Source organism: Limanda limanda, chromosome 7 (genome assembly GCF_963576545.1).
Source record: "Limanda limanda chromosome 7, fLimLim1.1, whole genome shotgun sequence".
Lineage (NCBI taxonomy): Eukaryota > Metazoa > Chordata > Actinopteri > Pleuronectiformes > Pleuronectidae > Limanda > Limanda limanda.
Window position 1 is genome coordinate 436,177 of NC_083642.1, and position 12,500 is coordinate 448,676.

Consider the following 12,500-nt stretch of genomic DNA (forward strand, 5'->3'; position numbering starts at 1 on the left):
CTGTTGACCTCTGAATGTGCTGAGTCATGTTGTGAGGAGTGCCCGGTCATGATAACACCAGGTGAAGACTTTAGAGACCAGGTCACTTTGTCTCAGCTGTTGTGAAAGACGACTCTGCTCATTGTTCCTGTTCTGGAACATTATTAGTAATATACTTTTAGAAACATATATATTTAGTTTCATCTGATTGTAAACTAACAACAATAATAAGCTATTAATATGGAACATTTCAATAGGAATCAGTCGAAAGCAGTTTGTAGAGCAACATGAGGGCAGAAGCAAACTGAGAAGTGGAGAAATGTTACAGATGAGAAATGAAAACAAAAATAAAACTCAGTAGAATTCATAACCTCAAAAAACGTTTTATCTCACTGAATATTAAAGGAAGCGATGGAATACATATCCCTGGATCTATGTGGAACTGGAATTTAAGAGTTATTTCAAGTTTATGTTCAACTGAGTTCTTTGAGAATATGTTTATGAGTTCAATCCTCTGACAAACCATGGATCACATGTACAGAAACTCCTTGTTCTTACATTATAACAACGTGAGTTATTAAACAGCAGAAGTCAGTTTGAATGGGACGATCCTCGTGTTCCTCTCGAGCTCAGACCTGTCGTTAATAGAAGGTTATTATTATTATTATAATAAGTATTACAGTCAGCTGTGTTTCTATCACTGAAGCAGAAACCTGCTGAAGAAGCTTCGTGAAGGAGAAGTGAACAAAGAGCAGGAGACACAACAACAACAACAACAACAACAACAACATCAGGTGTTTACTGTCGTCTGCTGAGGGACCAGACCGGAGCAGCCTGTGTGTGTCTGTGTGTGTCTGTGGGGGGGGGGGGCGATCAGCTTGGTCACTGTGCTGGCAGCGTATCAGACTCTCAGTGTGACTGTGTGTGTCTGTGTGTGTGTGTGTGTTTCTGTGTGTGTGTGTATCAGACTCTCAGTGTGACTGTGACTGTGTCTGTGTGTGTCTGTATGTGTCTGTGTGTGTGTGTGTGTTTCTGTGTGTGTGTGTATCAGACTCTCAGTGTGACTGTGTGTGTCTGTGTGTGTGTGTGTGTTTCTGTGTGTGTGTGTATCAGACTCTCAGTGTGACTGTGTGTGTCTGTGTGTGTGTGTGTTTCTGTGTGTGTGTGTATCAGACTCTCCGAGTGTGTGTGACTGTGTGTGTGTGTCTGTGTGTGTGTGTGTATCAGACTCTCCGAGTGTGTGTGACTGTGTGTGTGACTGTGTGTGTGTGTGTATCAGACTCTCCGAGTGTGTGACTGTGTGTGTGTGTGTGTGTGTGTGTGTGTGTGTGTGTGTGAGTGTGTGTGTGTGTGAGTGTGTGTGTGTGTGTGTGACTCTCCGAGTGCCACAGCAGAGATAAACCTGGATTAACCTGTTTACACGGAGCCACAGGGAATTAGCAGCTGATCACAGCTCCTCAGTCCTGCTGCTGTTTGACTTCCTCTGATCCAGATTATTATTCACTGGATTTCAGATCACTGGTGATATCATATTCATAATGCACTGGGTTTCACATCACTGGTGATATCATATTCATAATGCACTGGGTTTCACATCACTGGTGATATCATATTCATAATGCACTGAGAGAAAACCTTCCTGGATGTTTACTTTCATACATAATGAAGGTAGAATTAGGTGTGTTGTTTCCCAGGAGTCACTCTGCTGGTCCCAGTGAGAAGCCCAGAGGAGTTCACTCACTAGCTGCTGGTGAAACTCTTCTCACTGTGGACTGAAGCCGGTTCTCCGTGGAATCACTCGCTCTGTCACCAGGAAGCTGCCGCTCGGCGAGAGGAGCCGCGGCAGGTGAAGTGAACCTCAGCCTCCTCTTCACCTCCACACTCCATCAGTCACCAGGAAGCTGCCGCTCAGCGAGAGGAGCCGCGGCAGGTGGAGTGAACCTCAGCTTCCTCTTCACCTCCACACTCCCTGTGATTCACCAGGAAGCTGCCGCTCAGCGAGAGGAGCCGCGGCAGGTGAAGTGAACCTCAGCCTCCTCTTCACCACCACACTCCCTGTGATGAAGAGTCCATGGAGTTCTGTTCAGTCTGTGGACAGAACTCAGTGTGGGAAGTCTCTCCAGTCACTGACCAGTCAGCAAACTGCTTCATGAGGTGAACACACACAGTGGAGCTTCATTTGAATTCAGATCAGGCTCGTATTTACTTTTCCTGACATTTCTGTGTTTTAACTGCAGATTTTTATTTCAGTCCACGACAGTCTCCTGTTACAGGGGAGACAAAGTGAAGGTTCTGGAGGTTCTGGATGTGAAAACCCAAATATCAGAGTCAGTTGCTCAGGACTTTTTCTGGAACTGTTCTTGTAAAAAGGAAGATGTCCGAGTTGTTTCCCTCGGGTTCTTCTCCCAGTGTCCGAGCTCAGAGCTGCTAAACCTTTCAGTCCTTTTATTGTAGTAAACTTATCGAGGTCGGGACATCAGTAGAAGCAGATCTTCATGTCCATCATGTCTTGTGTCCTTCATGATTTATGATTCAGGCTCATTCTGGGCAGACTGACTGGGACCTTGATCCAATGAGGACGTCAGTGTGTGAACTTTGAGGGACTAATCCGAGCAGTGTCCTCTGGACTCTGGACCAGATGATCAGTCCAGTCCTGAACTGATCATCACACCAGAACTCCCCCCCCCGGCCTCTTGGCTCCGGCTGTTTCCGCTGCCGATGCTATTCTTAGTTCACTGGACGTCAGCTGTCATCACACAGATAGAACCACTGCTTCACTGCTTCACTGCTTCACTGCTTCACTGCTTCACTGCTTCACTGCTTCACTGCTTCACTGCTTCACTGCTTCACTGCTTCACTGCTTCACTGCTTCACTGCTGCACTGCTTCACTGCTGCACTGCTTCACTGCTTCACTGCTTCACCGGTTCACTGGTTCACTGGTTCACTGCTTCACTGCTTCACTGCTTCACTGGTTCACTGGTTCACTGCTTCACTGCTTCACTGCTTCACTGCTTCACTGCTTCACTGGTTCACTGTTTCACTGGTTCACTGGTTCACTGCCTCACTGCTTCACTGCTTCACTGGTTCACTGCTTCACTGGTTCACTGCTTCACTGCTTCACTGGTTCACTGCTTCACTGCTTCACTGGTTCACTGGTTCACTGCTTCACTGCCTCACTGCTTCACTGGTTCACTGCTTCACTGCTTCACTGCTTCACTGCTTCACTGCTTCACCGCTTCACTGCTTCACTGGTTCACTGCCTCACTGCTTCACTGCCTCACTGGTTCACTTCTTCACTGCTTCACTGCTTCACTGGTTCACTGGTTCACTGCTTCACTGCTTCACTGCTTCACTGCTCCACTGGTTCACTGCTTCACTGCTTCACTGCCTCACTGCTTCTCTGCTTCTCTGCTTTACTGGTTCACTGCTTCACTGGTTCACTGCTTCACTGCCTCACTGCTTCTCTGCTTCTCTGCTTTACTGGTTCACTGCTTCACTGCTTCACTGCTTCACTGCTTCACTGGTTCACTGCCTCACTGCTTCACTGCTTCACTGCTTCACTGCTTCACTGCTTCACTGGTCCTGAACCTGTTCACAGTCAGAGCTGAACCATCAGTCGATGACGAGGAGATGAAGTCAGAGCTCAGTCATCTCCACAGTGAGAGTCCAGCTGCAGCTCTTCATCTCTCCAGGAGTTCCAGGGTCTCATGTAGAACCGCTGCCTCCACAGGAAACAGAACCGGACCCGTGCACACGCCACATCGCACCGAGACTTCGGGATTTATAAAAACAAACTCGACGGGAAAAAGTTTGCATTTCCACGGAGACTCTGAGCTGATGCGTACGAACGTTTGGAAACGTGAGGCGGTGAACTGACGCAGATTATTGATCCTTCATCACCGACATTAAAACCATCAGCTTTCATTAGGGATGTGCGATGTGACGCATGGCTAACGCTGTGTCATGCAGTTCTACGTTTCATACTCCCTCCCCGTATGATGTCATAAGGGTTCGCACTCTTCACTCAAGACGCAGACTATTATAGATATTTTAAATTTTTGATATCCTGGGGAGTAGATTTCTGAAACCAGTATATCGGCCAGTAAATACATAGTATACATTCTGTATATGTGTATTTAAATCTTGTCTTCTACACACTGTGGCTGTTTCTGGAGTTGTTGTTTGTGTTGGAGATGAAACACAAACTGAGGCGAGGAGGAGAAGAAGAAGAGAGGGAATCGTTATTTCAGTAGATCAGGAGGAGAAGGAGGAGGAGTTAATCTGGTGATGTAAGAAACAACAGGCCTGCTGGGTAATCTGCTGTGTGTGTCTGCTGTGTGTGTCTCCTGTGTGTGTCTCCTGTGTGTGTCTGCTGTGTGTGTGTCTGCTGTGTGTGTCTGCTGTGTGTGTCTCCTGTGTGTGTCTGCTGTGTGTGTCTGCTGTGTGTGTCTGCTGTGTGTGTCTCCTGTGTGTGTCTGCTGTGTGTGTGTCTGCTGTGTGTGTCTCCTGTGTGTGTCTGCTGTGTGTGTGTCTGCTGTGTGTGTCTTCTGTGTGTGTCTGCTGTGTGTGTGTCTGCTGTGTGTGTCTGCTGTGTGTGTGTCTCCTGTGTGTGTCTGCTGTGTGTGTCTGCTGTGTGTGTATGCTGTGTGTGTCTCCTGTGTGAGTCTGCTGTGTGTGTCTGCTGTGTGTGTCTCCTGTGTGTGTCTGCTGTGTGTGTCTGCTGTGTGTGTCTGCTGTGTGTGTCTGCTGTGTGTGTCTGCTGTGTGTGTCTGCTGTGTGTGCAGGATGAGGATTTAGACAGCAAGATGTTTAATCTATGGTCTTTGTGTTGGGGTTAAAGATTTATTCTTTAATATGGGTATTTAAGTAAAGCTGTGTGTGTGCATGTGTGTGTCATTGTGTGTGTGTCATTGTGTGTGTGTGTCAGTGTGTGTGTGTGTGTGTCCTATTTTTAGCTGAAACAACAGCAGTGGTTATTAATATAACTGTGGTTCTTCCCAGGCTCTCGCTGCCTCTGACCTGAACTCTCACTGTTTCCTGTTCTTCCTCTTTCACCTGCTGCTCTCATCTTCATCATGTGGTTCATCATCTGGTTCCTCATGTGGTTCATCATCTGGTTCCTCATGTGGTTCATCATCTGGTTCATCATGTGGTTCATCATCTGGTTCCTCATGTGGTTCATCATCTGGTTCCTCATGTGGTTCATCATCTGGTTCATCATCTGGTTCATCATCTGGTTCATCATCTGGTTCATCATCTGGTTCATCATCTGGTTCATCATGTGGTTCATCATCTGGTTCCTCATGTGGTTCATCATCTGGTTCCTCATCTGGTTCATCATCCAGCAGGAATGAGCTCAATCCTCATATGTTTCTAAATATAATCAACAAAATAATATTTGTGTTGATTGAGGCTCGCTGGATGTTTCCAACGTTCTCATGGAACTGGTTCTCATGGAACTGGTTCTCATGGAACTGGTTCTCATGGAACTGGTTCTCATGGAACTGGTCGGACTGGTTCTCATGGAACTGGTTCTCATGGAACTGGTTCTCATGGAACTGGTTCTCATGGAACTGGTTCTCATGGAGCTGGTTCTCATGGAGCTGGTCGGACTGGGTCCATCAGGAGCTCTGGGACACTTTCATAGAGACTGTGTCCTCAGACGTTATGAACCCGTCATGTTTAATGTCCGTCTCACTCTGTCCTCATCCTCGTGTGTGAGGATCTTTGTGTTTCATCCCAAACTGAAGATAGGTGTCATCATGAGATCAGCTGATGAGTCATCACTGCTCATTATAAACCTCGGCACGAGTCTGTGAGCAACTGGGAAGGTCTCGTCAGCTTTTTGATTCACTTTGGGATAGTTTCTCATTTTAATCATCATTTTGTACAATTATGTTACCATGACAAACCTTTAGCTGCTTGTTAAACCAGATCTGAGGATCTGATGGTTCGATCCCCGGCTGCTTCAGTGATAAATCGCTCTATGAACGTGTGAATATATAAAACTCTTCGCTGGGTTGATGACACTGGAAAAGATCTGTACAAACTACACACACACACACACACCACACACACACACACACACATACACACACAGGGTAATAAGGCAACTTTATGTTTGGGATGCAGTTGAAAGTCCGAGGCAGCTTCTCTAAGCGTGTCACAGATCTGTGTTTGTCCTGAACACCAGAGGACCTCCTCCTCCTCCTCATCCTGCTCCGGGCCACAGGCTCTGTTCCCACCAACAGAAACATTCCAGAACAACTGTTCCCATGGAACTGGGAACGTCCCGTCACGTGAGCCCGACCACAGCAGATATTAATAATAACATATAGAGCCTCTCTCGGGACCAAGGACGTTTTTCATACGTCTGTGAGGACCGAACAGAAGAACTCCTCCAACAGATTGGAACCTTCACTGAGGTCAAGCTGCAGCTGGAGGAGCTTCATGAAGATGTGGAGGAGAACATCTCTAGAAACACACTTTTTATAACACATCTGGATACGTGTTGTTGTTCTGGGTTTTGTTTACTTACTGTCAGTGTTATGACATCATCTTTGCAGCAGTCAGTGTGTTTATGGATCTGAAGGATGGAGATGGATTTACTGTCTCACTGTGGGAACACCTGAGAAGGTTTAACACCTGATCCACCTTCCAGCAGAGGGCAGGTCATCCTTCACACCTGCTGTTAACGTCTGAGATCTGATCCCATGTGGTCAGAGTGAAGTCCACGCATCAGGAATCTGCTTCCTGTTTCCTGTTTCCTGTTTCCTGTTTCCTGTGACCATGTGATCAGAGCTCACTTCTCGCTGCATAGATTTCTCAAAGAGGCTTGTGAACATGGCCTGTGACACGATAGAGGTCAGAGGTCATCAGCTGAGTGGGTGGTCCTTCATACGTGACCCTGGACACGTGTCACATGTGTCTCAGAATCACAAGATGATGAGGTTGAGACCTGAAACACACGTGACCATCCAGATGTTATCACAGCTTCTTCAAACATCTGCAGAGCAACGAGTCTCACAGCAGGGATTTAAACTTCATGTAACAGATGCTGTGTGTGTGTGTGTGTGTGTGTGTGTCTGTGTGTGTGTCTGTGTGTGTGTGTCACAGTTGTATAACTGCTGTGTATCTTAGGAGAAAGTCCTGACAGTGTGATATTTAGGGCGGTTGAGATTTGTTCGTAGGGTTAGAATCAGGGTTTAGGATAAATGCCTAGATTTAGGGTTAGGGTTAGTTTAGATGGTGAGGGTGGGGGGGGGGGGGGGGCTGGGAAGGCACTGTATACCAGTGTGTGTCCTCACTAAGGGAGCTGTACAAACATGTGTGTGTGTGATGTCAGTAGTGTTATATAACTGCTGCCATGAGGTCTGTTGTTTTAATCCATGAGGACGACCCAGCTCACAACCTGACCTTCAGCAGACACACACACACACACTACACACACACACACACTACACACACAAACACACACAGACACACTCACACACACACACACACACACACACACTACACACACACACACACACACACACAGACACACTCACACACACACACGTACACACAGACACACACACACACACACGCACACACAGACACACACACACACATACTCAAACACACACACACACACACACACACACATACTCAAACACACTAACACACACACACATACACACACATACACACACAGACACACAGACACACAGACACAGACACACACACACACACACACACACACACACACACACACTACACACACACACACACACACACACACACACACACACACACATACTCAAACACACTAACACACACACACATACACACACAGACACACAGACACACAGACACAGACACACACACACACACACACACACACACACACACACACACACACACACACACACACACAGCGTTCCATAACATTTCTTTAATGTCAAAGATTTAAATGTGTTTAAATTTAGATTGTGTGTTCTTGTTTGTTTTCTCTGTGTATTATTATTTCTAGGACATGTGACCTCTGACCCCTTCAAGGAACCTGGGTTTTAATTGTATTTTTTGTTAGAAGCTGCCTTTGATCTGAACCTTCACATAAAAGATTTGCTCTATTATTAATTTGAACACCCTCGTCTTTTGTTCGTCACCAGAGAAAGTTGTGTGTGTGTGAGAATGTGTGTTTGTTACACTAAAGAATGTGTCTCTGTGTGTGAGTGTGTGTTTCCTACACTAAAGCCTGTGTCTCTGTGTGTGTGAGAATGTGTGTTTGTTGCACTAAAGCATGTGTCATGAACCTGTGTGTGTGAGTGTGTGTTTCCTACACTAAAGCATGTGTCTCTGTGTGTGTGAGTGTGTGTTTGTTGCACTAAAGCCTGTGTCTCTGTGTGTGTCCTCAGGACTCGTCAGCTCTCTGGAGGTTCTCCACGACCTCGACTCACCAAGAAGACGCACTTCATCAAGAACATGAAGCAGTACGACACCAGAGGCAGCAGGTGACACATGCAGCATCATCATCATCACAACTGCATGTGTGTAGCACTTATCAACACAAGGTTACAAAGTGATGCACACAAAAGTCCCCGGGAAAATTAGGAATGGATTCTAATAATATATATTTTAATTTAAGAGACAAATCATAACAATAAAAGGTCAAGCGAGAGGAGAGAGAGAGCAGGAACACTTGAGCTCTATGAGGCGGATTGTCGTGATGAAAATAAAATAATTACAAGTCGCATGTTGTGTACTAAGGTCGAGGTTACACACATTGTGAGGTTTCACTGCTGCAGGTGTATTAGTGTTAGTCAGCATGTTGCCCCCCCCCCCCCCTGCTGGTCACTATGGGAACAGTGATGCAGCGTTTTCAACTTTACATAATAAACAAGTGTTCAACTTCAAACTTCGACATTTGGTTCAGACCAGTTTTATTAGTTGATTCCTGATTGAATCCTGTTGTCAGGGGCAACGGCGCCTGCTGAGTTCCTCCCTCCTAGAATCTTCACAGATATTATAAAGAATAATAATAATAATTACTAATAACGTGTTAATATGAGACGTGATGTCATGAGTGACAGCAACAGAACTGAGTCACGTTTCCAACTCATCTTCTGTTTCCACTCGACGCTCTGGAGACTTCCTGCTCCCGACTTTCCCATGACCAGTGTGTGTGTGTGTGAGTGTGTGGGAGTGTGTGTGTTACCAACGACAGGATGTGTGTGTGTGTGTGTGTGTGTGGGAGTGTGTGTTACAAACGACAGGATGTGTGAGTGTGTGTGTGAGTGTGTTACCAATGACAGGATGTGTGTGTGTCTCTGAGGGTTCAAGGTTTGATTTGGATCTGAAACGCAGCCTCTGTCTCAGCCGGGTCATGTTTGTAAATCACAGTTTGTATTAATCGATGAGGATGAAGATGAAGATGAAGATGAAGATGAAGATGAAGACTTCATGTCTTAAAGATAAAATCCTGACAGAGAAGATACGAAATGAATCCTCATGATGAAGGTTCTGGTCCATGTCTCCAGCTGTAGGTCTCCACTGGTTTATCTTCTCATGTTAGTCAGATGATGTGATGTCACTGCTGAAGGACGAGTTTATAGAGTCTGTCTGTCTCTCTCTCTCCCTCTCCCTCTCCCTCTCCCTCTCCCTCTCCCTCTCCCTCTCCCTCTCCCTCTCCCTCTCCCTCTCCCTCTCCCTCTCCCTCTCCCTCTCCCTCTCCCTCTCCCTCTCCCTCTCCCTCTCCCTCTCCCTCCCTCTCTCTCTCTCTCCATCTGTCTGTCTCCCTCCCTCCCTCTCTCCCTCTCTCTCTCTGTCTCTCGGTCTGTCTGTCTGTCTCTCTCTCGCTCTCTCTCTCTCTCTCTCTCTCTCTCTCTCTCTCTCTCTCTCTCTCTCTCTCTCTCTCTCTCTCTGTCTCTTCCTCTCTCTGTCTTTGTCTCTCTGTCTCTCTGTCTCTCTGTCTCTCTGTCTCTCTGTCTCTGTGTCTCTGTCTCTCTCTCTCTCTCTCTCTCTCTCTCTCTCTCTCTCTCTCTCTCTCTCTCTCTCTCTGTGTCTCTGTCTCTCTCTCTGTCTCTCGGTCTGTCTGTCTGTCTCTCTCTCTCTCCCTCTCTCTCTCCCTCTCTCTCTCTCTCTCTCCCTCTCTCTCTCTCTCTCTCTCTCTCTCTCTCTCTCTCTCTGTCTCTGTCTCTCCCTCTGTGTCTCTCTCTCTCTCTCTCTCTCTCTCTCTCTCTCTCTCTCTCTCTCTCTCTCTGTCTCTCTCTCTCTCTCTCTCTCCCTGTAGAGATAATGACTGTAAACATTTTCCTCTCAGACACGATTCAGGCAATCAATGCTGTTCTGCAGGGATTTACTCTCCTGACACACACACACACAAACACACACACACACACACACACACACACACACACACACACACACACACACACACACATATTTACACACACCAATTATAACAACATGATAACAACATGTCGTGTTGAACCCTAACTCAGCTCTACATGTGATTGTTGTCTAACCCAGAAATTCATTTTTTAATTTGATAGATTGACATTTGTCCTCTAGGTTTAATCTTCTGGATTCAGACTGAGTCTCTAAAACTCTGATCAGTGTGAAGCTGAAACCTCCTTTAGATGAAGCTTGCGTTTTGCAGATGATCCTTGTGAAGATTAATATAGAGTTTGAACTTCTTCCTGATACCGACACAGGAGATGAAACGTTAACACATCTTTCTGTGTCTCAGGATCGTGCTGATCTGTGCTAAGAGGTCTCTGTGCGCTGCCTTCTCTGTGCTTCCCTACGGAGAGAGCTTCTACCTCAGGTGAGGACACCTCCTTGTGTTTCTGTCCTGTCTGCTCAACATGCTCCTCACAACGATGTCAGTGTTCACACACACACACACACACACACACACACACACACACACACACACACACACATCGTATGAGGAATCAGTTACTGAGGTGAAATCATCTGAGGAGGAGCTGCTGTGGTACCACCGACTGACCACAGCAGTGAGAAGGATGATGACTCACACCCTGTGTGTGTGTGTCTGTGTGTGTCTGTGTGTGTCTGTGTGTGTGTGTGTGTGTCTGTCGCTGTAGTGACCCGACATTAAACCACCCGAGCAGGAGACACTCGTCTGGAAACATCTCCAACACCCTGGAGATGCTGCCGGGACTCGAGGGCTTCCAGCTGGAGACGTACGGACGGGTAAATACACAGAGTAGCACACACACACACACACAGACACACAGACACAGACACACACACACACACACACACACACACACACACACACACACACACAGATGACTCTAACCCTCTGTCCCTCCCAGTCCGTGTCCTACGCCCAGTTCCTTCACTCCACTAACGCTCTGGTGAGGCAGACGCCGGCGTGCGACCTGACGCTGCAGATCCCCGTGTCCAGGAGCTCGCTCAGCATGACGGGTCGGGGGGGGGGGCCTCCCAGCCGGCTGAACAGCTCCGTGGGCCTGGACCTGGGTAACACACACACACTCTCACACACACACACACACACACACACATACACACGTGCATGTGCAGAGTGTGAAGTGTTAACACAAACAGGCTCCGTCACTGTGAACATAGGTTTAGTCATGTGTTCCAAATGTAAAGACAATGACTGATTATATATATTTGTGTGTGTGGCTGTGTGTGTCTGTGTGTGTCTGTGTGTGCATGTGTGTGCATGTGTGTGTCTGTGTGTGTCTGTGTGTGTCTGTGTGTGTTGTCCAGGTCTGGACGAGGTCACTGACTACGACCCGAACCTCCTCAGCGACCACCAGTGGCCTTGTGGGAAACACAAGCGGGTGCTGATCTTTGCCTCCTACATGGTAACAAGACAAACACACAAACACACAAACACACAAACACACAGTCACTCAACAGCTTAGTTCCCTTCCTCTGAGTGAGAAGACACACGATGGATCATCAGAGCAGATCTGAGCTCAGCTGCTCTGTGACCGTCGTCAGCTCAGATTCACAAACCTCCAGGTCGTCTCATAGCAAGGATCAACTTCCTGTTCTGAACTCAACTTCCTGTTCTGAACTCAACTTCCTGTTCTGAACTCAACTCAGTCAAACAGAAACTTAGTGATCAGTGATGAAGCTCAGTCCCATGTGAGGATCCTCTCCCAGGACACACACATGCTGATGGACCTGAACACATCAACACAACAACACAACAACACAACAACAGGATTCAGTACATGAGAAGAACCAGTTTGTAACTTCATGTCTGATGGAGATGAAGGAGCAGATGAACTGAGGAGTTCCTGATGGTGAACATGTGAGGAGACATGTTGTGATCATAGGTCCCTTCATTTCAATCTGCACCAAATCACAAACACACTCGTAAATATCAGTGAATTAATTATCTTCTGAGAATAAATTGAAGATATTATATATTAAACACATAAATACATAAATACATACATGAGTAGTTTGACTGTGTGAGGTTCATTTACGTTCACTGACAGTTTGAAATGTTTCTACTTTGTCACGACAG

At 46.7% G+C, this 12,500-nt stretch overlaps 1 protein-coding gene across 1 annotated transcript in view; it reads left to right on the top strand.

Annotated features, from left to right (window-relative positions):
• The window catches only part of cables2b (Cdk5 and Abl enzyme substrate 2b), a 20,302-nt gene that overhangs the window by 2,341 nt on the left and 5,461 nt on the right, over positions 1-12,500 (top strand). The window contains exons 2-6 of the mRNA XM_061074001.1: positions 8,380-8,475; positions 10,713-10,790; positions 11,074-11,182; positions 11,308-11,473; positions 11,729-11,826. Of these exons, the coding sequence (XP_060929984.1) occupies positions 8,380-8,475; positions 10,713-10,790; positions 11,074-11,182; positions 11,308-11,473; positions 11,729-11,826 (547 nt within the window). The remainder of the gene's footprint in view (positions 1-8,379; positions 8,476-10,712; positions 10,791-11,073; positions 11,183-11,307; positions 11,474-11,728; positions 11,827-12,500) is intronic.